Source organism: Cricetulus griseus, chromosome 3 (genome assembly GCF_003668045.3).
Source record: "Cricetulus griseus strain 17A/GY chromosome 3, alternate assembly CriGri-PICRH-1.0, whole genome shotgun sequence".
NCBI classification, from domain to species: domain Eukaryota; kingdom Metazoa; phylum Chordata; class Mammalia; order Rodentia; family Cricetidae; genus Cricetulus; species Cricetulus griseus.
The window spans coordinates 59,852,852-59,880,213 of NC_048596.1; the positions used below are offsets into that span (position 1 = coordinate 59,852,852).

The 27,362-nt window shown below is 48.1% G+C and overlaps 2 protein-coding genes across 21 annotated transcripts in view; one reads left to right on the top strand and one right to left on the bottom strand.

The window, feature by feature from the left end:
• Window positions 1-2,287: 2,287 nt before the first annotated feature.
• Tmem80 (transmembrane protein 80) lies at window positions 2,288-10,026 on the bottom strand. Of its 12 annotated transcripts, XR_003484007.2 has the most exons (6): window positions 9,825-9,950; window positions 5,178-5,699; window positions 4,908-4,991; window positions 4,732-4,824; window positions 2,811-3,087; window positions 2,288-2,459 (listed from the first exon to the last, which is right to left on the bottom strand). XR_003484007.2 is itself a non-coding variant. In XM_035442112.1 (5 exons), exons 1-5 carry the CDS (start codon window positions 9,841-9,843, stop codon window positions 2,882-2,884), a joined length of 408 nt encoding a protein of 135 aa, XP_035298003.1. In that variant the 5' UTR covers window positions 9,844-9,981; the 3' UTR covers window positions 2,288-2,881. The 12 variants fall into 12 exon arrangements, 11 of the variants coding, with proteins under 11 accessions (XP_035298003.1, XP_027264767.1, XP_027264766.1 ...); XM_035442112.1 differs by having other exon boundaries at window positions 2,288-3,087; window positions 4,908-4,980; window positions 5,683-5,699; window positions 9,825-9,981; XM_027408966.2 differs by having other exon boundaries at window positions 2,288-3,087; window positions 4,908-5,001; window positions 5,683-5,699; window positions 9,825-9,981.
• Deaf1 (DEAF1 transcription factor) overlaps window positions 8,461-27,362 on the top strand; it is a 30,580-nt gene continuing 11,678 nt past the window's right edge. For 3 of the 9 annotated variants that reach the window (XM_027408955.2, XM_027408956.2, XM_027408958.2), the window contains exons 1-11: window positions 10,384-10,808; window positions 13,866-13,963; window positions 14,469-14,618; window positions 14,851-14,980; window positions 15,212-15,358; window positions 15,857-15,996; window positions 16,737-16,802; window positions 20,977-21,121; window positions 21,540-21,668; window positions 22,080-22,208; window positions 26,519-26,766. In XM_027408955.2, coding sequence (XP_027264756.1) covers window positions 10,520-10,808; window positions 13,866-13,963; window positions 14,469-14,618; window positions 14,851-14,980; window positions 15,212-15,358; window positions 15,857-15,996; window positions 16,737-16,802; window positions 20,977-21,121; window positions 21,540-21,668; window positions 22,080-22,208; window positions 26,519-26,766 — 1,671 coding nt within the window. In that variant the 5' untranslated portion in view covers window positions 10,384-10,519. Of the gene's footprint in view, window positions 8,480-9,684; window positions 10,809-10,835; window positions 11,503-13,865; window positions 13,964-14,468; window positions 14,619-14,850; window positions 14,981-15,211; window positions 15,359-15,856; window positions 15,997-16,736; window positions 16,803-20,976; window positions 21,122-21,539; window positions 21,669-22,079; window positions 22,209-26,518; window positions 26,767-27,362 lie in introns of those variants that run through there. The other 6 variants (XM_035442109.1, XM_035442110.1, XM_027408957.2 and 3 more) reach the window with 6 other exon arrangements.

A 27,362-nucleotide genomic window follows, 5' to 3' on the forward strand; every position in this document is an offset into this window, starting at 1 on the left:
GAAGTTCCTCAAGTCTCTGTCCAGCTCGAGCATCCCCTGAGGGATGGGCTATTTATGGAGAGGCTGCCTGTCCCCACCATGTTGACCCCAGAATACCCTGTCCACTCTGCTGACAGCTTTCGCCAGGATTGGGTGAATTTAGAGCTGCCAACTAGCCGGCTAGGAGAAAATAAATGGAGTTATGGCCCTCTAGCCAAGGGTACTGCCCTTATGTGAACAGGGACCCTAAGGCCCCGGCTATTGTTCCCGGAGTTGGGACAGAGGAAATGGGTGCTGCCAGGAAGTCAGGGTCCCAGGCTACAGTTCCAGAAGGCAGGGCCCTGGCATGTTTGTCCCGGGCAGGCAGTCAGCACTTCCCAGGACACAGAACTCTGCCCCATAGGGCCAGCAGCACTGTCTGGCCCACCTGACACACTCTGGGACACCACAAGTAAGCTGGACAGAGTGGTGGCAGAAGTGGACTTGGTCCTCCAGACTCAGCTCCTGATGAACCTGAGAGGCTTCCTTGTTCCCAGCCCTTATGCTGATCTCACAGAACTGGCCCAATCTTGCTCTGCCTGTGACCTTGCCCTGGTACAGCAAGCAGAGGTCAAGTGCTCAGCTGTGTAATGGGAGGGGCAGGTACCTGTGTCGGCTCTGACATTCCTGGGCAGAGCTGGGAGAGGGTAAAGTGTGGGGAATGTAATGCAGCTCAGGTGGGGCTCCCAGTGCTCACTGACTTCATTGTGTGGTGGCCCAAGCTGGTGGCAGTAGCTGATGTCCAATCTAGGCCACCTGAAATACCACCTCCATGTGGCCAGTAAGAGTAGAGGTGTTAAAGGCTTGAAACTCTGTGTGAAGGTGACAAGCTCCCTTCCCAACAGAGGTCCTGACTTGATCTGCAGAGAGTGGCTGAGCCCCCTCCCACTATCCTTAGCCCATTCTACATACCCAGGTTATACTTGGTCAAGCCACAGGGCCAGTGGGGAGGGAAGTGCCCCTAGGATTTCTAGATCACTGGTCCTTCCCAAGCCTGCCTGTGGGGCAGGGACAACATGCCTCCAGGCCATCCTGTTATTCACCGTGGTCTCTGGGAGATATGGGTTAAAGGAAACCAGCCAAGGACCAATGGGCATAGGTTCCCTGGTCCCAGAGAAGGCTACGGATGCCCCAGCAGCCTACCATTCTCAACACACTCTACAGGGAGGCTTCTGTATAGTTACTGGGGTAGAGGCTACAGGACAAGTTCCAGGATAGGGCTGAGAAGCAGCATCAGGATGGGCTCCTCTACACTGGATCCTGGGGGAAAGGTAGGTAGTTATAATTAAGACAAAATCAGCTGGGCATTGGTGGGGCACGCCTTTAATCCCAACAATCGGGAGGCAGAGGCAGGCAGATCTATGAGTTCGAGGCCACCCTGGTCTACAGAGTTAGTTCCAGGACAATCTCCAAAGCAGTAGAGAAACCCTGTCTCGAAAAACCAAAAGACAAGATCATGACAGCATAATTTATTTTTTATAAAGAGAAACTAGACATTTGAACATAGTATCACAAACAGAAAACATAACAGAAACAAACGAAAGAACCTGTTGGTTTTTTTGTTTTTTTTTTTAAAAAACCCTGCTTAAATATTTTTTAGGAAAAAAAGGGCTAGGAATAGAAAAGCAAGAGATGAGCTGGAATTTACTCGGCACTTGACAAAAGCCACAGTTTAATGGACTATGACTGTGACAGATTCCTAGAAAGCTGTTCTTTCATTCTGTCCCCTACTGCCCCTCCCCCCACCGATGGCTGAAGTGAACATTACAATACACAGTTCTCTGACCTGCTTTCTTCTTCTTCTTCTTTTTCTTTTATGTGCATTGGTGTTTTCCCTTCATGTGTGTCTGTGTAAGGATGTCAGATCCACTGGAACTGGAGTTATAGACAAGTGTGAGCTGCCTTGTAGGTGCTGGGAATTGAACCTGGGTCCTCTGGAAGAGCAGCCAGTGCTCTGCTGAGCCGTCTCTCCAGCCCCCTACTTTTCTTTTCCTTTTTAATAAAACGTGTAGCCCAGGCTGGCCTCAAACTCATGATCCTCCTGCCTCTGCCTCCTTCAGTAAATTCTACCTGTGTGTGCCACCCCAACAGGCCTTTTTTTGTTTTTGTTTTTAAAGACAAGGTCTCACTATGTAACCCTAGCTGACCTGCAATTTACTATGTAGACCAGTTTGGCTTTGAACTTACAAAGATATGCTTGCCTTTGCCTCCTGGGTGCTGGAATTAAACGTGTTTGTGTGCCGCCATACCTGGCATACATGTGCTTTTGTTTCCTTTTGGAAACCAAACAGTTTTATTCAGGGAGTCCACTTGTGGGGACACTGGAACACAAGGCCAGCCAACCTGAAGCTCCAGAGGGATTCCAGGCCTGGGAACAGAGTACAGCAGGTTCTCAGAACAAGAACCAGGGCCAGTGTGGGAAGCACGGAAGTCAGTAATTCCTGTGTGAGAAAACACTTGTGACACACCAACACAGCCACGTCCTCCTGCCAGGATGCTGCATTTCTGGGGCTGAGACAGGGTGGAGCTGCTGGGCTGCCCCCAGCTGTTGACTTCCTGAAAGGCTTTGCCTTCTTCCACTGGCCTGGCCATCACTGGTGGTCCTGTTGCTACAGCCAGAACCCCAGATGAGTGGACATCTCTGGGACTGACTGTCCATGATGGTTATCTTCAACATCTAGGCTCCTAACAGTTTTTCCCTCCCTGGTTCCTGTACCCACCTAACTAAAAAAGATTTATAAGCCATCTAAACCCATCTATAGACAATCAATCCAAAAAAAAAAAAAAAATACCCTTTGTGTCTGGGAGCAAAGGAGATGGCTGGAGGCCGAGGAGCACTGCTGTGTAGGTTATGCTGGTCTGTCTACCTGATGAAGTCAGCAATGACCACCACCTGCAATCCAGCCTCCAGCCCATGCAACACCAGGAGAATGGTGCTGAGGACTGAGTCCAACCACAGCACCAAGGTCTGCCAGAGCAAGAAGTGAACAGAAAGGAGACCACTGACTGCCGTGAATGCCAGGCTGGCTGCCAGTGGCACTTCAGTCTCTGTCAGGTTGCCTTTTGTGCCTGAAAAGAAAGCAAACATAAGAGTGAAACAGGGGCTACAGGACATCCCACCAACTGCCCAGCTCCAGGTATTGTGGTTGCTAAGGGTCGATGAATTCATGGTTTTTGGGAAAACTGCCCACTGGGGTCACTCCACGTTTGAGAGTACCAACGGGTAAATCTCAGTCTGTACTCTTGAGACACAAACAGTGTGGTTTTAAAACTGTGGGCATTTGCCACCTTTTTCTAAATCCAAGTGGGATCAAACGGATTTTGTTTAAAATATCTAAAAATATTTTACTCTGGGTTAAGGCAGGCTGGTTCTGGAAAATTTCATGAATACTCATGAAAAACATTACAAACAAATGGGTCAGTCATGGAAAATGCCAACTTGGAGCTGCCAATAGTTGGCCAGCTACCAGAGGTGCCCAAGGGTCTGCTGACCCCAGCTGCTGGAGGAATCTGAAGGTCCTCTGGCCCTAGCCCTGGGCATCTGATTATGCCGACTTTAGTGGATGGGGGTGGTGGTGCTTAAGGGCCTGCTGAGTGCCAAGTGCTTGGAGAGGGCCAATGTTGACAACTCCACAGGGAACTGTAAAGGGTTGGGCTGACCGCAACAACGGTCTCTGCATCCCATAGGCAATACTGCCTACTGAGAAAGCTGTGTAAACTCCAACACAGTCCATGGCAGCAGACACTGGGGCTCTATCTAAGATGATACTTGTTACTCCCTGCAGAGGGAGAGAGGAGGTACCAGATCTGATTAGAAGAGAGGGATCAGAGCCTGGTAGCACAATGTACCTGGATGAGGTGCCTTCTTTACACATGTCTGTGACTGAGTATAGGAAAGAACAGGGGCAGAGCTAGAGACATAGACATGTGATCATCACTGCAGCCAGCTCTGGGAGGAAGACTTGCATGCTTTACCGTTTGACTCCTTGTCTATTACAAGAACCTACCTGTTCTGACCCTAATCCTGATCTAAATGAACTGTGTGACTTAGAGAAAAAGGAAGGGATGGGAATACAGTGCTTGCCTAGCATGCATGAGGCCTGGGTTTGATCCTACCAATACATAAAAACTGGACATGATGATGCATGCCTACAATTTCAACACTCAGGAGAAAGAAGGATCAGGAGTTCAAGACCAGCATTAGTTACATAAGATGGTCTAAATAAATAAATGAATAGATAAAAAGAGGCAACTGGCAAAGAGTGGTCTCAAGGTGGGAACTGATGTGACAATGAGTGGGCTTGGGGAAGCAGGGTCCCCTGTCTTTGCAGGGATCTGGCAAACACTCCAGACCCCTGCTCTACCAGACTTTCTCCCTGACTGCTGAAACCAATAGGGATGAGGGGAGCTCAGGGAAGCTTTCTGGAGCTCTAGCTTTAGGCTGGGCTTCTGATCTGAGCACAGCTGTAGTATATATCTCCGTCCAGACAGGAGGCTCTCACCAGTGTCAATTATTCTTGGAGTAAAGCTTCTGAACAAATGCTTAATTCTTAATGACTCTGTAAGGTGATGATGCAAAGTACCTGGTAAAGCTGCCTGAATGGAGATGTCTCCAAGACCCACACTATAAAATGATTAATATTTAAAGGTTCAGAAAGTTTGAAAGAACACCTCTGGGGCCAAAAGCATTTTATGCTTTCACAGCCAACTCACCTAGGTATAGCCGAGCTACTTCGAGAATCCCCATCAGAAGCAAAAGAACCAGATCCAGGACCAGACAGTTACAAGGATAGCTGAAAACCTGACCTGGGGAACACACACACAGCCAGAACTCAGATCATCGGATTAGAGGCACAATTCCTTTGATGGGCCTGGCACTCATAACTTACTTTTATATGCAATCATCAGGAATGTAGCTAGGAAGTACAGAGCATAGTACAGCCCACTGAGGTGAAACAGCATCTGAAGAGGAACTGACGAGAGCTGGTAAGAAATCAAGGATCCTCAAACTCACCAATGGGTTACACCTACTCAGGTGGCCAAGCAGAGGGGCCTATCCTGCCACCCTGCCACCCATAGCCATAAATCAGCAGGTCTGGGTAAATTCCAACAGAGTACCTACAGATGACCATGGAACCCAGCCACTAGCTTCTGCCTACCTGGGGCTTCTAGTGCTAAAGGGCTCCTGGGGTGGGGTGTCACAAAATGATGTTGGATCCCTCCCATCCCGTAGGGCGTGGCCAAGTACCCCAGATGCAGATGCAGGCAGAACAGAGCGAGTTCTTCATACTGATGAAGTTGTGAGTTACAGAGAGGATCCTTTTCATTTTCTTTAGAAAAAAATGCAATGCTTGGCCATTCAAAGTCAGCGGTTTTTGCCTCCTGCCATGTTAGTTTGGTTGGTGGCAGGCAAGTGGCCATCCCCATAATGTACTAGCCCTTTGAAGGGAACAGGGCTGAGCTGGTGGGTGACAGAGCCAGCACACCAGGGAACACCTTTCCCTCTTACAAGTCACTAATCAAAATTTAAGAAAAAGGGGGGGCGCATGAAAGGCACAAAAAGGTGGAGAGCCAAGTGAGCCAGGCCAGCAAATAGCATGGCAGTGCCTGCTCTAAAGGGGCTTTGCTTGGCCAAGGCCATGGGGAACAGCAGCAGGATACCACCTTGAAGGAGCCTCTCCCTGGAAGACAAAGGATTGCCAGTAAGACATCAGCAGCAGCATGACAGTCACTTAGTTCTCTGATTTCATGTTCATAAACGGAAGTGAACCATGGCCAGAGCTAGGTTCTGGTATCGCTTCTACATCCATCCCTCCTAGGATATTGCTTTCTGATGGAATTTTCTTCACTTCCCCAAACTAACAGTGTGTGGGGGGAGTACTTTTTAAACCCCCCTCCCCCGTGTAGTTAGGCATTCTCTTAGAACAGCTCATGCTCCATGCAGGTGTTATTTCTCCCTCATCTTGTGAGAGTCAGCTCTAGGGTGTAACAGAGCCTCCCCTGTGTCTCTGCTTCTGAAGTTTTGTACTTGAAAATCTGCCTGGCCCATCCCTAGATGGAATGTGACCTGGGTCAGGCTGTCTGTCTGGAGGCTCACACCAGCTGCACACTCATGCTGTGCATGTCTCTACATGTGTACGCACAACATAAAAACTCTGAATTTGGCCAAAACCTCCTATAAAAGAGGCTGCCTTCTGAGCAGAGACAGAGCAGCACCTGAACCCAAACTGAGCACATCTTCCGCTCTGTTCCATGTCCTGTGGGGCTGCAGCAGAAAAGGAAGGGGTACCTTGGTGAGATTCACTCGATTTTGAAGGCCAGCTTGAAGCTGCCTACTCTGGAGATGTGCACTCTTGCATGTGCAAGTCATAAACTGGTAAACACAGGACATTAGTAACAGCCTTTGGACAGTCTCCCAGCAGGCACACGTGTGGGAGCAGGAAGCCAAGAGAGTGTGACTGGAGAGGCATCATGTTTCCACAGGGTGCTCCAGTAAACCCGATCTGTTCTTTTCCAGGCCCCAGCTAAACTAGGCTACCTAGATACCTGTTCATTATTTGGGTTGGTTTTACATTAATTGCCGTTTTCTTTGCTTTGAATACTTTTTTAATATTTAAAGTTTACCCTTTTAGTTTTACGTGTATGGGTGTATGCCTGTGGACTTCATGTATAAAGTGCCAGCAGAGGCCAGAAGAGGGTGTCAGATCCCCTGGGACTGGAGCTACAGATGTGGGTGCGGGGAATCAAACCTGAGATCTCTGGAAGAGCAGCCAGTGCTCTGAACAGTTGAGCTCTCTCGCTAGCCCCCCTTTGGATCCTTTTATAACACCTAGTATCCGGGTTGGGATATATGTAAACGACACTTGTGTAACATGCAAAAGTACTGGTCCAATCCCCAACACTGCCACACACACACCCCAAAAGGTGGCAAAAACATTTAAATTGTATCTGCTGGATGTTTATTGTTTGGGGGTTTTTTGTTGTTTTTTCAAGACAGGGTTTCTCTTAAGAAACCTACACAGGTTTCTCTGTGTAGCTTTGAAGCCTATCTTGGCAATCGCTCTGGAGACCAGGCTGGTCTCGAATTCACAGAGATCCGCCTGCCTCTGCCTCCCGAGTGCTGGGGTTAAAGGCGTGCGCCACCAACGCCCGGCCAGATGTTTATTGTTAAAGATCAAAATTGTGAGACTTGGGAAAAAATACTGTATAGGGAGGGGGCTGGAGAAATGGTTCAGTTGGTAAAAGGACATACTGCTCTTGTGGAAGACCCAAGTTTGGTTCCCAGTACCCACTCAGGCAGCCACAAATACCTTTAACTTCAGCTCCAGGAAATCTAATGCCTTCTTCTGGCTTCTGTGGGTACCTTACACTCAAGTGCTCCCTTCCACATACACATAATAAAAAAATTTAAAAATATTGTATAAAACCCTCAAATGGCATATTATTTATTTATTTATTTTCCAAAACAGGGTCTCACTATGTAGCCCTGGCTTTCCTAGAACTCACTATGTAGACCAGGCTGGCCTCAAACTCAAGAGATCTGCCTGCCTTTACCTCCCGAGTGCTGGAATTAAAGATAGGCTCCACTATGTCCAGCTTAAATGGCATTTTAAAATAACTGACTTAATTAAAATAATTCTACCATTCTCAAACCTACAGGAGTTCATTTGGCTGAACTGCTGTCAGACTTCTGGGACTTAATACTTTTCTTATTATTTTTGGTAATTACTGTGTGGCTACCAACAGATACAAGGCAGAAGTTTACTGTGGAAGTAAAAAAATAAATGTTTTCTGGGTGTGACAAAGACTACAGACACCCTCTTCTGGTAGGAGCTCTTTGTTTTCTTTTGGGGGGGGACAAGGTCTCCTATGTAACCCAGGCTGCCTTGAATTTGTCTCCCAAGTGTTGAGATTATATTCTTTTTTTTTTTTTTTTTTTTTTTTTTTTTTTTTTAATTTGAGACAGGGCCTCATTATCTAGCTCTGACCTGTCTGCCCTAGAACTCATAGCCATCTTCCTGATTCAGCCTCTCAGACTAGTGGAGTGGGCCAACAGCCCAGTCTGGGAACTGGGCCTTTGATGTGACTTAATTCCAAAATGGCTTTCTCACCCCAAAATTTCTTTTTACTATAAACATACACACAACAATAGCACTTCCAAGTCTGTGATAGATATTAAACAAAGCAGTATGGTAGTAAGTGCCAGGCAGCCTAGGTTGCACATGTAGTACAATCACATTTCTGATATTTGTTCCCTTTAAGCAACACTTGGGAGAGTGGATGGATGAATGGACACGAATAGGTCTGAGTTATCTATGACTAGCTTCTGACCCACATTGCTGGCACCTGGCCCTACCCTATATGCTCACACATCATCTGTGTCCAGACCTCCTCATTGGGCCTGGGACTCTACCATGGTGAAACGTAGGCTACAAGCAGCTTCTGGCTGCCCAGGACTCAAGTAAGTCACAAGGACATTGAGTGTGTGTGTGTATACAGGTGTGCATTCACTCAGGGTAAGTTAACATTATGCCATGGTTGTGTTTGGTGTGCACCAGGTTTGCCGGAAGTGTACCTCAGGTATGCCACACATGACTGGGGAGAACTATAGGTATGCTTGGGGTGAGCTGAATGTATGCTATAAATATCTTGAGTGTGTCCCAGAGCAAGAGGCATGCTATGAATAAAATCTGTGGTGAGCTGCAGGTGTGCCAGGGTGTATCCCAGGGCAAACGGCAGGTGTGTCATGTTTATACATGGTCAAAGAATCCCACCAAAAGCCACGGCCCCACGACTTAGCTCAAAGTTCCAAGAAGCCAGTTATTTGGGTAGTTAGTGTAGAGAAAAGCAGCTGACTCTGACTCCAGACACTGAGTTCAGAAGAAAAGCAGTTGACCCCTCCCCTAGATACTCCATGGTTGCAAAAAGAGATAACAGGCCCTGAAGTTCTGAAGATAACAGACCAGTTTGTCTAAGGAAAAATAGCTAACTTACCTATCATGCACTTAATAAGAGCTCCTTCCCTACCAAACCCTAGCTACAAAAACCCAGCCTAAAGCATGTAATCTGTTGTCTTGAACTCTGGTTATTGAGTGATTGGATCCCTTGCCCTGATCAACCAAGTGGCCAGAAGAACTCAAGTCATGTCTCTGGCACAAACCTGCTTTAGCTGTTTGAGGGAGTCTAAATCATCATCTTTTGTTTCTTCCCACAAACTTAATTCTTACTTATCCTTACACCTGAGGTGATCCGCAGCTATGCCAGGGGTGAGCTGAGAATGTGCTATGGTTTTGACCCGGGCAACCTCGGTATGCTAGTCTGGTGTGCCAAGGGTGTAGCGCATGGTGAGAAACGGGTGTGTCAAGGGTGGCCACGGGGTGAGTAGCCGGTATGCTCAGGATGCGCCGTAGGTATGCCATGTATGTCAGCTGTGCTGAGCTATGGCTGTGTCGTCGGTGTGCCACAGTAGTGTACGCTGGGGGAGCCGCGGGGGTCTCGGGTGCACAGAAGGTGTTGCACGGTTGCATACGGGGGTCCCCCAGCGTGTACCTCAGGTACGTCTCTGGTACACAGAGACGAGCTTCCGAGAAGCCGCCGGATCCCCAAAGTGCCCCACGCCCACGCCCAACCGGAAGACATGCCCCTCCCCAACTCCGGCGCAGAAATCCGGACTAGTGGGCTTCAGCCACCAGGGCCCGAAATTGCGAGGTGACAATTAGAGGAGTTGCAGAGCCAGCCCAAATGGCCTCTCATCGCGACAGCACAACCCCACTATTCCAGCGCCCGTACAGCCCCGCCCGCCTCACCTGGCCGAACGGCCGCCATTTTGCCGCTGGGTCCGCCACAATCCCAGCAGCCTCTTGGCCGCACCCTCCCGCCATCTTCGCTCCTCCCGCCGCGCGGTGCTGCGGGCGTCCGACCGCGGCCGAGGCCCGATTCTCCCGTCCGGCAACACTCGGGAGCTTTCGGACAGGAGGAGGCGGGCACTGAGGCTCCGGAGAACCCTGCTCGGAGACATTCGGCGGAGTTCGGCTACGCCTCGTGTGGGCTCGGCTTCCGCCGCCGCCAGAGGGGGTTGGAAAAATCCAGTGGCGCCAGGGTAGGTCGGCCAACCCAAACTTTGTTGGAAGCCGGCAAGAAACTGTCCAGAACCGACCAGCCCTATCGGCTGGTGACCATAATCAGACCAGTCTCCTAGGCAGCGAGGAAGAGACGCTCATAGCTTTCGTGAAGCTTCGGAACCATTCGTACCGACTCGACTCTTCACTTCGGGAGACTTCGGAGCTTCTCGGTTCTACACTCGGGACATCGGCTCTGTTCGGACGGAGGCTTCGGCTCGACTCGGCGGGCGTCAGACTGCCTCTTCGGTCGCTGCTCGGGCGGTGGCTTCGGGCGGCCTCGGCCCAACTCGGGCGGCCTCTTCGGGCCCTGCTTCGGGCTCGGCGCTTGGCGCTTCGGGCGGTCCCGGACGGCGCCTTCGGGCGGACTCGGCGGAGTCCGTATGGAGGACTCGGACTCGGCGGCAAAACAGCTGGGCCTGGCCGAGGCGGCAGCGGTGGCGGCCGCGGCCGCTGTGGCGGCGGCGGCCGCGGCCGCAGCGGAAAGTGAGGCGGAGGAGCCGGTGTTAAGCAGAGACGAGGACTCGGAGGAGGACGCGGACTCCGAGGCGGAGCGCGAGACGCGGCGGGTCACGGCTGTGGCGGTGATGGCGGCTGAATCTGGGCACATGGATATGGGTACCGAGGCTCTGCCCAGCCCCGATGAGGCCGCCGCCGCCGCCGCCTTCGCAGGCAAGTGCGCCCGCCGGCCTCGCGCCTCACCGGGTTCCCGCGTACAAGCCCTGAACACATGCACCAAGTACAGGCCCCTTCCCATATGCTTTATGCATCATCTGTCATGCACATCTGTTTCACAGGAAAGGCTCTCTTGCACCTGTCCTGCACATCTGCCAGTGCACCTTACAATGTCTTGCACACCTGCCCTGCTCCTGTCCGTGCACCTCACACCTGCCCTATACTCATGCTCTGCACCTGCCTATGGGCTTCACACCTGCCAATGCACCTCACCATGCCCTGAACACCTACTCTGCACCTGCCCATGTGCTTCATATGCCTTGGACACTTGCTTTGTCCCTGCCCTGAATCTCACAATGCCCTGCATACCCATCTTGCACACTCCACTAGCCTGGCTCAGCACTGTATATATATTTGCTCCCTTGTGTGCCTCTCTGCGGCTTTTTTTTTTTTTTTTTTAACCCTTTTGGAACTTTCTCAATACCAACTACCTGCCTTGTCCTCCCTTGCTGCTTCCTGGGAGCTGATAGCACAGATGGGTCTGATGTGAATTCTGTGTGAAGCTGCTCCAGGGCTCCAGGTTTGGTCAGCAGCATTACTGCTGGTAGACCTGTCTGCCCCAAGGCCAGTTCAAGTGTGACCTGAGCACAGGGAGCCAGGAGAGTCCTCCAAGGCAGGCAGCTTTTCAGAGGTAATGATGCAGATCAAGCCTTGTTTTACAGTGGCATGAGAGTCTCCTTGTGCTGGGTCTTCTAAGTCTGCCCTTTCCCCTGCAGATATTCCCTCCTTCTTATTACTTCGTTTTCTGTTTTGTTTCTTCTGGTTTCTTGATACATAGAGTGCCCTAATTCTCATGTTTTGTGATAAATGGAGCCTTGAGCTGAGGTGCATCACACTATACAGGTGTAGAAGAGCAGTCAGTGCTCTTAATGGCTGAGCCATCTCTCCAGTCCCTGCAGTGCTTTTTGTATTGTTAGGTGTTTTCCAGTATGAAGCTCTGCAGGTGTGCTTTGGGATTCTGTTCAGGGTACATCAGAGCTGATGCACATCAACTCTGGGTGTTTGTTCAGAGCTTTAGGACTGAAGCACAGGGGTGGAGGAGAAGCCTTGGTTCCGCTTGCCTACCTGGTCTGGATCCAGTCAAGGAAGTGTGGGAGGCTTCCTGGAGCTTTTCTTTTTTTTAAGATAATATTTTTATTTTTATGAGCGCATGTGGATATGCGTATGTGTTTGCAGGTGCCTGTGGAAGTTAGAGGTATCAGATTCTTCCTGGAGATGGCGTTACTCTTGGCTGTGATCACCCAGCATGGGTGATGCAAATTGAACTTGGGTCCTTTGCAAGTACATTATGCATTCAACTTCTGAGCTCTCTCTCTGTTCCCTTCCTGGAGCTGGTTTTTGTTGTTGTTGCTTTGCTTTTTTTAAAGTTAATTTCAGTTGGGTTGTGATGGTGTACGCCTTTAATCCCAGGATTCAGGAGGCAGAGGCAAGTGGATCTCTGTGAGTTCAAGACCAGCCTGGCTTACAGAGCTAGTTCCAGGACTATACAAAGAAACCCTGTCTCAAAAAGCAAACAAATAAATTAAGTTAATTCATTTAATGTATGTGACTGTATGTATATCTGTGTACCTGTGCCTGGAGTTAGACAGTTGTAAGCCACCATGTGGGTGCTGGGAATGGAACACAGGTCCTTTGGGAAAGCAGCTAGTACTGTTAACTGCTGAGCCGTCTCTGGTCCCTTCCCTAGAGCTTTTTTTGTTACAAGACAGGGTTTCTCTGTGTAGCCCTAGCTGTCCTGAAATTCTGTAGACCAGGGTAGGCTTGAATTCAAAGATCCACCTGTCTATGTCTCCCAAATGTTGGGATTAAAGACGGGTACTACCACTGACCAGCTTTTCTTAGAGCTTTTAGTGCTCCTTTTGCATCCATGAATTTTGGGTTGATAGTGGGATTTGGAGCCTTAAAGTTTTTGTCCTTTATGCATATATTTTTCTGAGTTCAGGAAAGAAATAGGATATTGTCTATGGTGACATTTAGAGAATTGCATCTGTGGTGCTCGAATGTGTGCGTGTGCACTCGCGTGCGTGCACAAATCAGAATTTTAGTTGTATACTTATGTATCAGAACATTTCTACTTTTTTTGTTGTAAGTTTCTGAAGTCAGACAATGTACAGGTGGCTGGGCTCAGTGCTTCCAGAGTTGAGGATGAATTAGGTATGCCCATGTATGGACTGGTAATGGATATGAACTAGACAGGTACAGGGGTGCAGGTTGGGCAGGGCTGGGTTAATGGGGCTGGCAGGACTCCAATTGGCGTTTTAGAGTATTTCTCATATGCCAGAGGCTTCCCTGGGTATTGGGCATTTTAGAATGCTGGGTACCAGACAGAACTTGTTGTAGAGATTGGGAATGCCAACTGCAAAGGATACATAGTTGCAGGCAGCAGGATACAGAAGAATTTAGTGGCATGTGTGGTGGGAAGCCTCAGCGACATGACACATTTTTGTGGAGCTGCTCTGTGAAGTTACTGCTGATAGAGCTGTCTGCCCCAAGGAGTCAAGTTCACATTGCAGGAGTGGCTGTGGCAGGGTGACATGTTTTTCAGGAGGAAGAGTTTCTGGGAAGGATGGCTTGGAAGTCTCAGACAGTGGACATAAGACTGTAGGATGGCCTGAGCTATGGCAATAGAGAGGGATGAGGCAGGACTGGAGCTTGCCATGTCTCGATGGTCAAGGTGTTGTCCCAGGCCTTTGAGACTTGCAGCTTCTTTGCAAAGGGAGAAAGGCCAGTGGTGAAGTGGGAGTGGGAAGTTATGGTGGAGATCTCTGTTGCATGGGAAAAGCTTTGGTGGGAAAGGGTAGATGTCCCCCTTTTCTGGGAGAAGCAAGTACTTTAGACCGGACTAGAGGAGGTGCCAGCTGAACATCAATAGAAGTATTAACATCTGGGAGGAGTGCCTATACCATGTGGGTACTTCAAAGCTCACAAGATCTTTGCCTTTTGTGCTCTTCCGTCCTCATGTGTGAAGTTGTGTTCTGTTCCGTTCTGCTGTAGAAGTGACCACAGTGACTGTGGCGAATGTGGGGTCCTCTGCAGATAACGTCTTCACAACATCAGTGGCAAATGCGGCTTCGCTATCAGGACATGTACTGGTAAGTTCTTCTTGGGTGTAGCTCAGGGTGCCTGGCGACTGTCCTCAGAGCCTTTGACTTCTACACAGTCCACAAGGGTAGTCCTTATTCTCAAGACCCTCTCAGGATTTAGATGTGGGTGAGCACCTGATACTCTGGGAGCCATGGGGTGGGGGTTAAGATGCCTCCCTGGGCTCTCAGGAGCCTCAGGGTTGGGCTAGGCAAAACAGGACACCTAATTTGAGCTAAGGCACTATCCTCACTTTAGGTCACCAACATGAAAGGTGCTGTATAAACCTAGAAAGACAGGGGCTATGAGGAGCCATCCTCCATGCCAACTGGTCTTGCAGCTTGTGTTCCACCGGGCTCAGGCTGCTCTCAGCCCTAATGGAGCTTCTCGGTGCCTGGCTTTGCTCGCATTCTGTTGAGATCTGTAGACACAGGAAGAGTCACTATATTGGACCTCCCTGCCCCTTTCTCTGAGGCTTACAGTCCATTAGTCCTTTCTTCGTGTCTACTCCTTTAGGCATTAGCATCCAAGATGCTTTCAGTAGCACCTGTGTCCTTAACCAGACTTTTTGTGGTCTGTTACACCACCCTGCTTTCTATGCGAAGTCTTCAGAAACTGGGCATGTTCTTAGACAAAGCAGACTTCCTCAGAGTCCAGAAAGGAACTGTATGTATGAATACTTCAGCTCTGATAGGTGTGCAGACACTTAGTAGCCTTTGTGCTTTTCCTGGTTCTGTACTTGTGTGCCTTGGGGATGTCTCTGGAGTGGATGTGTGGACTTGGGTAAACATCCTATCTTGCTGATAAGTGGTGAGAGACTTGCAGTAGGGCCACATTCCACTGGGTCAAGTAATGTGCCTCTGGCTATCCTAGAGCTGACACAAGTCTTTCCTTCTAGTCTGGTAGGACAGCCCTGCAGATCGGGGACAGCCTGAACACTGAGAAAGCCACGCTAATAGTTGTACACACAGATGGGAGCATTGTGGAGACCACTGGGCTGAAGGGCCCAACAGCACCTCTCACCCCAGGTACCCGCAGCACTTGACCCCAGACTTTTTTTTCCCCCTTAGTGGTAAATTTGAAAACAAAATAGATGTTTATAGAAAAGGCAAAAATTTCCAGGCAGAGACAGAACGCTGCCCACAGCATAAGGGGTGGCACTACCCTTCAGGGCTCTCCTTTATACCTGTGAGGGGCTTTGTGGCTGGGGATGGGCCATCCTGGATTGTTCTGGTCACTCTGTGCCTCTCTTTGCCCAGGTCCTCAGTCTCCTCCTACCCCACTGGCACCTGGCCAGGAGAAAGGTGGCACCAAGTACAACTGGGACCCTTCAGTGTATGACAGTGAGTTGCCAGTGCGCTGTCGGAACATCAGTGGCACGCTCTACAAGAGCAGGCTTGGCTCAGGTGAGGCGGCACTTGGCTACCAGCATTCCATGTTAAGATTTTGTTCTTTTGTGTGACCCTTTTAGTAAACTGGGGCCAAGGAAGCCTGTCATCTGTAAATATGTTAGAAGAAATGAATCTGTGAATGACTTTCAGCCCTGGTCACTGGAGCCTATGCCAAGGAGGGCACAAGACAAGGACAGACATATGGACAAGTTCAGGGTCATAGTTGTCCCTAAATGGGGAAGGGAGTAGGAACGAGGCAGAGCTTAACCATATTCCCCAGTCATCTCAGACAGCTCAGGTGACAGAGAACTCCTGAAGTGGGCTGATGCAGTGACCATGGACCGTCGATTTGATACGACTTGCCAGGCAGCCTATTGGGTGACCATAGGGTAGGTGAGATCAAGCCAGGCAGTGCAGAGAAAGAAAACAAGCAGTGGAAGGAACTGATGTCAGCAAGACACAAGCCAGCAACAGGCCTTGATGAATTCTAAAGACCAGCCCCCTTCATTCCAGGTGGGCGGGGTCGGTGTATCAAGCAGGGAGAAAATTGGTACAGCCCAACTGAGTTTGAAGCTATGGCAGGAAGAGCCAGCAGTAAGGACTGGAAGAGAAGCATCCGCTATGCAGGCAGACCCCTGCAGTGCCTCATCCAGGTATGTGCCGGGACCAGCAGCCTTCGGGTAAGCAGTAGGAAGTGCCCAGAACATGGCACCAGAGAGGGTCTGATGATGTGTACTCACTGTATGACCAGAGCAGTTTACCTGCCCTCTTGATGTTCTTGGGTGTGTGCTAGCCTTGACTCAGAGAATTGCTATGGGGCCACAGTAGGCACAGAAAAGGGAAATATCAGACACATGAGAATAAAAGTAGAGGAAGTCACACTGATAGCACCTGACCACACCTGCCTTCCTTTTGCTCCATTTTCCTTACAAGGAAGAAATTTTTTTCCTTTAGTTTTATTATTTTATGTGTATGAGTGTTTTGCCCGCATCTAAGTATGTGTCCCACATGCGTGGAACTTGTGATGTTGGATCAGTTGTGAGCTGCCATTGGAATTGAACCTTGGGTGCTTGGAATTGAACCTTGGTCTTCTACAAGAGCATTGAAGTTCTCTTTACCACTACACCCTCTCTCCAGCCCAAGGAAGAAGACTTTTGATTCTTGCTCTAAGTCAGCTCCTGGCTATGGCTGATCCATGTCTATGGAGTCTCATTCCAAGGAAGAGAGAATAAAGCTTACTGGCAATGGGGCATTGTGTGTTTCCAGAAGTGACAATTTTATGCTCAGATTTTTTTGTCTTGGTAGTGGGGGTGGTATGGTGACTCCCTAATTTCTATCTATATAATCCTATGTTTATACCTGTATAACATCTCTAGCACCTTCTATATTTCAGGATGGTATTTTGAACCCCCATGCTGCCTCCTGTACCTGTGCTGCCTGTTGTGATGACATGACTCTAGTAAGTTGCTAGGTGTTATATGTCTCCTGCCTGTGGAAGCTCTGCCCCTCCTTTCCTCAGGTTCTTTCTTCTGTGAAGGCTGCTGCCTTCCCTGGGTAGAAGGTGGCTGTAAGAAGTCCAGGACACTGAAATGGGAAAGCATCCCCCTTTTAAAGTGGGCATAGTGAATATGCATGCGACACCCTGTTCTGTGCTTTCAACATTGTGTCCTAATAGTCACCAGCCAGGCCTGGCAGCATAAACTTAAATTCCAGCTACTGGGGTGGCTGAAGCAAGAAGACTGATAGTCCAAGACCTGACTGGGTTACAAATTGAGTTCAAAGGCAATCTGGGCAACTTAGTGAAACTCTTCAAATAAAAATAAAAGATAAGCAAGGCCATGGTGGCATACACTTTTAATCCCCAAAACTAAAAGAGGGTAGGGATATAGCTCAGTGATAGAACACGTACCTGGCATGTGAGGGATCCTAGATTCAGTCCCTAACACCAGGAAACAAAAACCCCTACCTCATGGATAGATCTTTTAATGTCCTTGAAATAGCTCCTCATTCTAAGTTTTATTGTTGTTTTGGTTTTTCAAGACAGGGTTTCTCTGTGTAGCTTTGGAGCCTGTCCTGGCACTCGATCTGTAGACCAGACTGGCCTTGAACTCACACAGAGAGATTCTATATTCTTGCCTTTAAATACCAAGTATATTTAAACTTTTTGTTTGTTTTTAAAACAGACTCTATGTAGCCTTGGCTGTCCTGGAACTCACTATGTAGACCAGGCTGGCCTCAAACTCAGAGATCTGCCAGTCTCTGCCTCCTGAGTGCTGGGATTAAAGACTTTGCATCATGCCCAATTTACTTAATTTCAATATGATTCTACTATAAAGAAGTTTAGTGAAAATAATATAACTGTAAACATCATTAAAACAAAAACGAATGGATGAGACTGTCAGAGATCCTGTGGGGTCACAGAGCAGGGTGAGGGTATTACTCTTTCAAGAGCTTCAGGACACAAGTCTGAAGTTGCCTTACAAGCACAGAGCTTGTAAGAGCTCTGTGTTGCTGTGGTAATCGGTACAGTGTGTCAGCAGGACCTGGGACCTCTTGGGAACTGAACAGAGTCCAGCTGCCAACCCAAGTTTCCAACATGTAATGCTGAGCCATTGGATATCCCTGGGCAAGGAATGAGCTTTGACCCATGCTACACCGAGGATAAAAGTGAATTCAGATTGTAGCAAAGGTCTACACATGAGAGCAAAAGCTGTGACATCTTAGAAGGAAATGCATGGGGCTATCTCTGTGATATAGGGTTAGACCCAGAGTTTCTAAGACATGGAACAAAACTGCAGTCTTTAAATACTACTCAGCAGACTGGACTCTGTTGGGTTTTAAGCTTCAGTTTCCACTAGGGCAGTGGTTCTTAACCTGTAGGTCACAACCCCTTTTGGGGGTGTTGAATGATCCTTTCACAGGGGGTCACATATCAGATATTTACTTTATGACTCATACTGTTATGAGCAAAATTATACTCATGAAGTAGCAATGAAATAAGCTTATGGTTGGGTGTCACCACAACATGAGGTGTTAGAAAGTTTCTAAGTATAGCCAGCCATTGGTGGCGCACACCTTTAATCCCAGCACTCGGGAGGCAGAGGCAGGCGGATCTCTGTGAGTTCGAGGCCAGCCTGGTCTCCAGAGTGAGTGCCAGGATAGGCTCCAAAGCTACACAGAGAAACCCTGTCTTGAAAAACCAAAAAAAAAGAAAGAAAGAAAGAAAGAAAGAAAGAAAGAAAGAAAGAAAGAAAGAAAAGAAGAAAAGAAAGAAAGTTCCTAACTGCATTAGGAAGGTTGAGAACCACTACTACACTAGGGGATGTGACATGCTCCACTAGTCTACTCCCCCCCACACCCCAAGAAGTAAGTGGTGAAAACTGGAAGATAACTAGTGACATCTCTGGAGATTGTCCCCAGGGACCCACCAAGTCCAAAGGGAAAAACAATGGCAAGAGGCAGGCCAGGTACCCTCCCCAGCTCAAGTTGTGAGAGGCTCCTCTCAAGATTGATCCTTCTCCCTCAGCTCCCTATCCAGGGATAGGTTACCTCACAGTGGTAGGCTATAGCCTTGCTCACCTAACAGCTGTGGGTTATAGTGACTTCCCAACCAGTGCTAGGGTAAAACTGCTTACCTCAGCCCTCTGTATCAGGCTGGCTGAGCCTATTGCTTGATGTCTTCAGCTGAGCTTGTTTCTAGGGCTAGTTTCCAAATTGTGATGGGTCCTGCCTTAACCCCTGTTCACACAGCTGGGCTGCCATGCTGATAATGAACTATGACTCCTCTAATGAACTGACTTTGTTTTAGAAGACTATAAGGATGTCCAAAGCCAAGACTATTCTGGGAACAGTGGGAAAACTGGTAGCCACATCAGAGCAAGATGCTGCCTTGCATCAGTTAGAGAGAACCAAGAAAAGCAGCAGCCAGGAAAAGCCTTCTCAGACTGAGAGCAGGCCCGAGGTTTGCCTTCGAAGACCCATAGATTAACCTCTCAGATAACTGACATGCCAGGATCTGTCAGGGACTCCCGAACCCTACTCTAGGCACCAGCTTAGCAGAGAAGTCAGTCAGAGGCCTACTTTTATCTGAGACAACTGCACACCCAGGTTGAACTCTCAGAGACCACAACACCCTGCTGGTGACACTTCAGCCAAACAGCATGGCCTCCCAACAAACAGGAGGCAAAAAGCCAGGGATGGTGGCTGTCAATACCCACTGCTGCCACAGTGTGTCGCCTGTAAGGTCTGGTTCTCAACTAAACTAAGACATGGAGATGAGCAAGAAACATAGACCACACAGCACAACAGCAAATAGCAGCCGTAGCTAGGAGAAGTGCAGCACAAAGGAGGAGGGGAGGGCTGGGGCCTTAGCTCAGTTGGTAGAATGTCCTCCCAGCATGCACAAAGCCTCTGGGTTCGAGCCCTGGTACCACATAAATTATACACACCTGTGACGGCAGCACCCACCAGGTGGAGACATATGCTGGGTAATTTTTGTTAACAAACCTAGAAGAGTGAATCTCAGTTGAAGTATTACCTCAGCTGGACTGCTTTCTGGGCATGTCTGTATGCCCAGAAAGTTTTCTTAGTTTTCTTAGTTAATGATTGATGTGGTAGGGTGTTAGGGATCAAACTCAGGTTTCCAGTCTTGGTAGGTTTGGTTGCAAGTGCTGTCATCCACTACTGAGCTTTTTGTCTATTTTATTTATTTATTTATTTATTTTTGAGTCAGAGTTGCACTGTGTAGCATTGGCTGTCCTGGAACTCTCTCTGTAGACCATGCTGGCCTCAGACTCATAGAGATCTGCCTGCCTCAGTCTCCCAAGTGCAGGAATTAAAGGTGTACTCCACCACTGCCCAGCATTTATTTTCATTTATTTATTTATTTATTTTTTCAGGGCAGGGTCTCCCTATGTAGCTCTGGATGGTCGTGGAACTCACTATATAGTTAAGGCTAGTCTTGAACTCACAGAGATCCACCTGCCTCTACCTCTTGAATGCTGGGATTAATGGCATGTGCTACTACTCCTTACCCTGAATTGTTTGTTTGTTTGTTTGTTTCAAGGCAGGGTTTCTCTGTAGCTTTGCAGGCTGTCCTGAAACTCACTCAGTAGACCAGGCTGGCCTCAGACTCATAGAGATTCGCCTGCCTCTGCCTCCCAGTGCTGGGATTAAAGACGTGCACCACCTCTGCTCGGCCTGAGCCTTTTATTTTTGACATAGGGTCTCACACTGTAACCCAGGCTGGACTTGAACTCATGGCATCATCTTGCCTCTGTCTCTTGGTTGCTGAGACTACAGGCCTGTACCATGCCAACTTGCCAGTGCTCCTTGTGTCTATAGATGGCTCTGAGTGACTCCTCTTTGCGGACGGTTTTTATTTCAGGCCGTGGTTTTCCTTGTTCTCCTTTACTTGGCCCCACTTCCTTTCTTCTAAGAATCTGAAGCTCCAGATGTGGAGGATGTGTTCTTGCTTGGCCGCAGTGCTGTTGATACATTTCTTCTGAAAATGTCTTCTCTGCCAGTTTGAGGGCTTCAGGGGGCTTCCGCGCTCTACAATACCAATAGACTCACTAATTTGATAAGCTGTGGGAAGCAGGCACTGTAAACCCTCAAATGTTGTCCTTGGTCAGCTTTACTTTTCTCCCCAGAGTGGCCCAGTCAGGCTCTTCGTACCTTACAAAAGGCGCAAGAAAGAGAATGAACTACCCACAACTCCAGTCAAGAAGGATTCCCCCAAGAACATCACGCTGCTTCCTGCCACAGCGGCCACCACCTGTGAGTGTTAGTGCTGCAGAGCAATGCTTTGCTGAGATGTGGTCCTGTTTTTCCACCTTAACCCATCAGAGGGATTCTCATTTCTGAGACAGTCTGACAAAGTCTTTTTCTTTGATTCGAACTGCGAAGTGTTTTAAAGTTAATTTACATTTTACTTTATGTCTGGAGCGCAGATTCATGGCCCCACAGTCAGACTTGGCAGTGTAGATACAAACCTGAATCCTGCCATGTCTGGCTGTCTCTCTTAGGTGCCAAGGTCACGGACTTCCTGGTGTCATACCATGTGTGGGGTATGTCACTGTCTGCTTTGGCCTAGCTCCTGGGATCTCTCTGAAGCTTGCACCTTGGCAAGGAACAGTGCATACTTCAGGCCAAGTGCCTGGCCTGGCCATGAGTAAAATGCCTTTTACCTTTCCAGTCACTGTGACACCCTCAGGACAGATCACTACCTCTGGAGCACTAACCTTTGACCGAGCATCCACTGTAGAGGCCACTGCTGTCATCTCTGAGAGCCCAGCTCAAGGTGATGTCTTTGCAGGAGCCACAGGTAGGTTGTCTGATATGTCCCCATGCCTATGGCAGTGTCTGTTGCCTGGCTCCTCAGCACGGGCCTTGAGCAGGGCTAGATCTTGGTGGAAGCTTGGTGGGTAATGGAGAAATAGCACTGTGACCAACGCAGAGCTGGAGATGGCGTAGCATTTGTTGATGTTGCTTTAGGCTGACGCTAGCCACTAGGAACAATTCCAGTCATCTGTAGTTTTAAATATTCTAAAGAGTCATGTTAGCAAAGTACATGATGTTATCTTTTGTTTCATCCACCCAAGTCACAATGTGTCATCAGCTCAAAGTGCACAGGGACAGTATCTCTGCATTGAGTATGCAGCTATAGACACATGGAATTAAACCTGCTGTGCCAATAGCAAGGTGCTGAGGCTATCTGCCTCTCTCTCACTAACAGTGCAAGAGGCAGGTGTGCAGCCCCCCTGCAGGGTTGGCCACCCTGAACCCCACTACCCTGGTTATCAGGACAGCTGCCAGATTGCCCCGTTTCCAGAAGCTGCATTGCCAACATCACATCCCAAAATTGGTGAGTATAAAAGAATTCATGTGTATGCAAGCTGTTGTCCTCAGAATTGTGGTTTGTCTGCTTTTTATTCTTTGTAGTGCTGCAGATGAAACCCAGGGAGGGTTTCATGAATGCTAGGCAAGTACTCTACCTCTGACCCATGCCCCAGCCTCAGAACTGCTTCCTGTGAGTGAAATAGGGCTTGTGCTGATATATTCATTTTTTCTCTTGGAAGTGCTGGGTTAGGGCTGGCAAGGTCCAGGCTTCTGCCTATGTTTGTAAATAAAGTTTTATTGGACACAACCATGCTGTTCACGTATGTGTAAAGCTTCTTTTTTTTGTATCAGGCTACTTCCATACAGTATGAAATGACCGGGTGTTGCTATTGTCATGTCCACCCCAGCAGAAATGTGTGAGCAAGCTATCTCCTTGCCTTGACAAACCATGGAATTGGATCAAGCTGTGACTGGTGTGAGGGACTGTCTTAGTTAGGGTTTCTATTCTTGTGAAGAAACACCATGGCCCTTACAAGGGAAGCATGTAATTGAGGTGGCTCACTTACAGTTCAGAGGTTTAGTCCATTATTGTCATGGCAGAAAGTAAGGCAGCATGCAGGAAGACATGGTGCTGGAACTGAGAGTCCTTCATCTTGATTCAAAGGCAACAGGAAGTGAACTGTCTCTCTTGGGTGTGCCTTGAGCATATATGAGACCTCAAAGCCTGCCTCCACAGTGACACACTTCCTCCAATAAGACCATACCCACTCAAATAAAGCTACACCACCTAAAAGTGCCACTCCCTTTGGGAGCCATGTTCTTTCAAACCACCACAGGGATTGTGCCAGTATCTGTGTCCTTGTAGTTGAGAGCAGAGATAACCCTCTCTGTGTGGGCAGCTTGACCTTGGTTTTCTACTTAGCAGCACATTTTGGGCAAATTTTATGTCAGTGTACTTTTTAAAGGTACGTTTGATGGATAAAATATTACCTGAACTGTCTCCTGCTGATGAACATTTGTTTTTTATATTTGTCATGTTCTCCAGCATGAGAAACTTGTCCACTAAGAGCTGAAACTAAACTAAAATAAAATTCCTTCCCCTCTCTTGCTTGCTTCATTATCTTCCTTCTCCGAGCCCCACCCCCCAAGACACTTTTTCTGTGTAACAGCCCTGGCTGTCCTGACACTAGTAGGCTTTGTAGACCAGGCTGGCCTTGAACTCACAGATATACACTTGCCTCTGCCTTCTGAGTACTGGAATTAAAGGAGTGTGCCACCAGGCTTGTGCCTGGCTCACATTATCTTCCCTTTTGTCTATCTGAGCTCTTCCATCCTTAAGATTCAGGCACCGGGCTGGAGAGATGGCTCAGAGGTTAAGAGCACTGACTGCTCTTCTAGAGGTCCTGAGTTCAATTCCCAGCAACCACATGGTGGCTCACAACCATCCGTTATGAGATCTGGTGCTCTCTTCTGATGTGCAGATATACATGGAAGCAGAATGTTGTATACATAATAAACAAATAAAATCTTAAAAAAAAAAAAAAGACTCAGGCATATTCCACTTCTTACAACTGGTTTCAGCCTCCTCGCTTGTCTCTGCTGAAGGCTGGACTCTGTCCCGCCCTGGGTGGATTGTGTCCTTTACTGCTCATCTTGGCACTTAGCTTGCAGGAGACCACAGATATTTTATAACATTAAAATAATGTTTTGGCTGGGCGGTGATGGCACACGCCTTTAATCATGGTACTCAGGAGGCAGAGGCAAGCAGATCTCTATGAGTTTGAGATCAGCCTGGTCCACTGAGTAAGTTCTAGGACAGCCAAGCCTACACAGAAAAACCCTGTCTCCAAAAAAGAAAGAAAGAAAGAAAGAAAGAAAGAAAGAAAGAAAGAAAGAAAGAAAGAAAGAACCTTAAATATTCAAAAAAGTTATAAATACAACATAAAGAACTTTACCCTCTAAATATTTTTTTATGGTTTTTTGAGGCAGTTTCTCTGCAGCCTTGGAACCTGTCCTGGAATTCGCTCTGTAGATCAGGCTGGCCTCGAACTCACAGAGATCTGCCTGCCTCTGCCTCCCGAGTACTTGGACTAAAGGCGTGCACCACCACTGTTCTGCTCACCCAGCATTTTTTATCCCCTAAATATTTAATAGTAGTGCAGACATCACCCAGCACACTTCAGTGTTTTGTTTTGTTTTGTTTCTTACACACACACACATACACAGAAAAGATGGTATGGCCAACCTGTGGTGGCCCATGCCTTAATTGCAGCACCTGTCTCAAAAAACCAAAAAAGAAAAAAAAAAAAAAGATTGTATGAAACTCAAGAATTAAGTAGGTAAGCATTTACTATTCACCCATGAACCAGGGACCACTCCCCAGTGACTTGCTTACTGAACTGTGTCCCCTTGACACTTGGCCTTTCACCTACTTTGTTGGAGGTTACCAATAGCTGTCATGTAGAATGTCCCTTACTCTGGTACTATGACGTTGGCTGTTATGGCATGGGTTTTTGTGTCTTTGTCAGTGATGGTGCAGACCTGGGATAGGGACAGCTTCTTACTGAGGGTAACCAGGACACCTGAGAGCGTCGGGAAGTCTCATGGGAGGTTCCTCAGTCCACAAATGTCTACAGTACCTCATCACACTTTGCACAGGCCTGGACATGGGGCTTCCTGTTTTAATGTGTGGGTCATGACTGCTGCTTTTCTGATAGCTGCTCATACACCCATACTTGGAACCCTGTAGGAGGCAGCAGGAGCCCATAGGTGGCCTCTGTGTTCACCTGCCCCTCATTGCAGGGAATTTCTTACTTTCTGCCTTAACCAGACACTTGAGGATCATCCCAAGTTTTCATTTCTCTTTGTTTTTTTTTTTTTGTGTGTGTGTGTGTGTGTGTGTGTGTGTGTGTGTGTTCCTTCTTCTTGTTACTTTGAGATAGGGTCTGGATAGCTCTGGCTGGCCTGGTCTGCTCACAGATCCACCTGCCTCTCCTGAGTGCTGGAGTTAAAGGCATGTACCACCATACCTATTGTGTATGTTTTTACACACATTTGTATGTATGTGAGTGTGGACACATGATGTCTTGGTGCACTATAACATGTGCGTGTAGAGGTCAGAGACCAGCCTTGGATATCAGTCCTCATCTACACCTAATTTGACTCAAGAGCTCTTGTTTTTCCTCTGACTATGCCAGGATAGCTTACACTCCAGAATGGAATCTCCTGCCTTAACCTCACATCTCACCTTCAGCATGCTGGGATTGTAGGTGTTCACTATCACATCTAGCCTTTACAGAGTTCCTGGGATTTGAACTCAGGTTTTGTTTTTGTTTTTGTTTTCGAGACAGGGTTTCTCTGTGTAGCTTTGGAGCCTATTCTGGCACTCACTCTGGAGACCAGGCTGGCCTCAAACTCACAGAGATCCGCCTGTCTCTGCCTCCTGAGTGCTGGGATGAACTCAGGTTTTTGTGCATGTGTGCAAGTGCTTTCCTCACTGAGCACTCTTACCAGCCTTCATCCCAAAGTTTGCATTCCCCTTGCCTTTCAGAAGACAATGGTGTATCTGGCCTGAGTCACAGTGGCCTGGAACTGTTGAGTGCTGGCTTTGTGATGACTGTGTGCCTTATACAGTTCACAGTGAGAATTGGAAAGAGGCTTTGTGCAGTAGAAACAGCATCCCACAGAAGCTGTGCCATGTTGGTATTCATGGCTCTTAGAGTGTGTCTATTAGGTATACCAAGGTAGAACACGCTTTGCATCTATACACAAGTCTATATTCTAGACCTACCTTCAGGGGGAGTTAGTTCACAGTGTCTAGTGAGTATAAAGTCACATTATGTTCTGGTCCCTTCTCTCTATCTTGGTGGCTTTCTCTCCAGTTGTGAGAATCATGACTCCTATTATCCTTAATACCCCCCATATTGACTGCCGACTCCAGAGAGACTTTCCGGGTAGCCCTTGGTTTTCCTGTGTGCAGTGCTGGTTGAGTCTCCATTCCCTGCCTTTCATGTGCTTGTCCCGTGGCTGTTTCCTTCCATGTTTCATGGCTACCCCTCCTCTGGGTGTCTCTCTTGCCATTTATCTCTCTTGTCTGTGAGCTTCTGCTCTAGGTCTCACATTGGAAGTGATTGGCCCTTGGGGAGGGCTTTTGGCTGACAACATTAGACATGTTGGAATGTAAATAAGGAGTAGGGACAGAACCTTTTCATCTTTTTCCTTTCACTTTTTTCATCACCAGTGTGTCCCCTCACCACCTGTCTATTCTTACACCTCAGGCTGTAATGAAACTTGGAAGTCACTGACCCCTTGTTTGTTCCACATTGTGTATTCCAGTTCTGACATCCCTTCCTGCCTTGGCTGTGCCACCCTCGACCCCCACCAAAGCTGTTTCTCCTACCGTGGTCAGTGGGCTGGAGATGTCAGAACAGCGGAGCTGGCTGTACCTGGAAGAGATGGTCAACTCCTTGCTCAGCACAGCCCAGCAGCTGAAGACACTGTTTGAACAAGCCAAGCAGGCAAGCTCTTGCAGGGAGGCTGCTGTGACACAGGCCAGAATGCAGGTTGATGCAGAGCGGAAAGAGGTAATGTGAGCTCAGACCTGTGGCTGTATCCATTCTCCTCCCCAGGCCCTGGGATAGCATGACTCCTGTGCTGGCTCTCGAAGCTCACTGCCCCACTGTCCCTGAGAAGAGAAATCTGGAAAATAACAGAAAATGAAGGTGGCAGACACTGATAAAACAGTTTGTGTAAGATTGGCATATTTCAGCAGGGACGACATTTTTCTATATGCCAACCATTATTTTTGAATGCATGGTATTCATAGATGTTTCTACATTCAGTAGTAAGACATGTCTCATATTTTACTTTGGAAAAGTGTCATTTGGTGTGGCTCTGACGCATAAGCACACACAGTTTCCATCTGCTGCTGGCAATGTCTGTCTCCTGTAAGCCAGGGAAGGTGGTGTGACCATGTAGTCACCATGTTTTCCTGCAGCTTCCTCTACCATGAGGGCCCAATGCATCCCACACATTGGTTTCCCAAAGATAAATGACGAGTAACATTTTCTGTGTGCTTTGAACTTTTTTTTTTTTTAAATCAAGGCAAAATTCAACCCACACTCAAATGTCTATATCCTGCATGTATGTCGGTGAGAAGGTGTCAGATCTTGGAGTTACA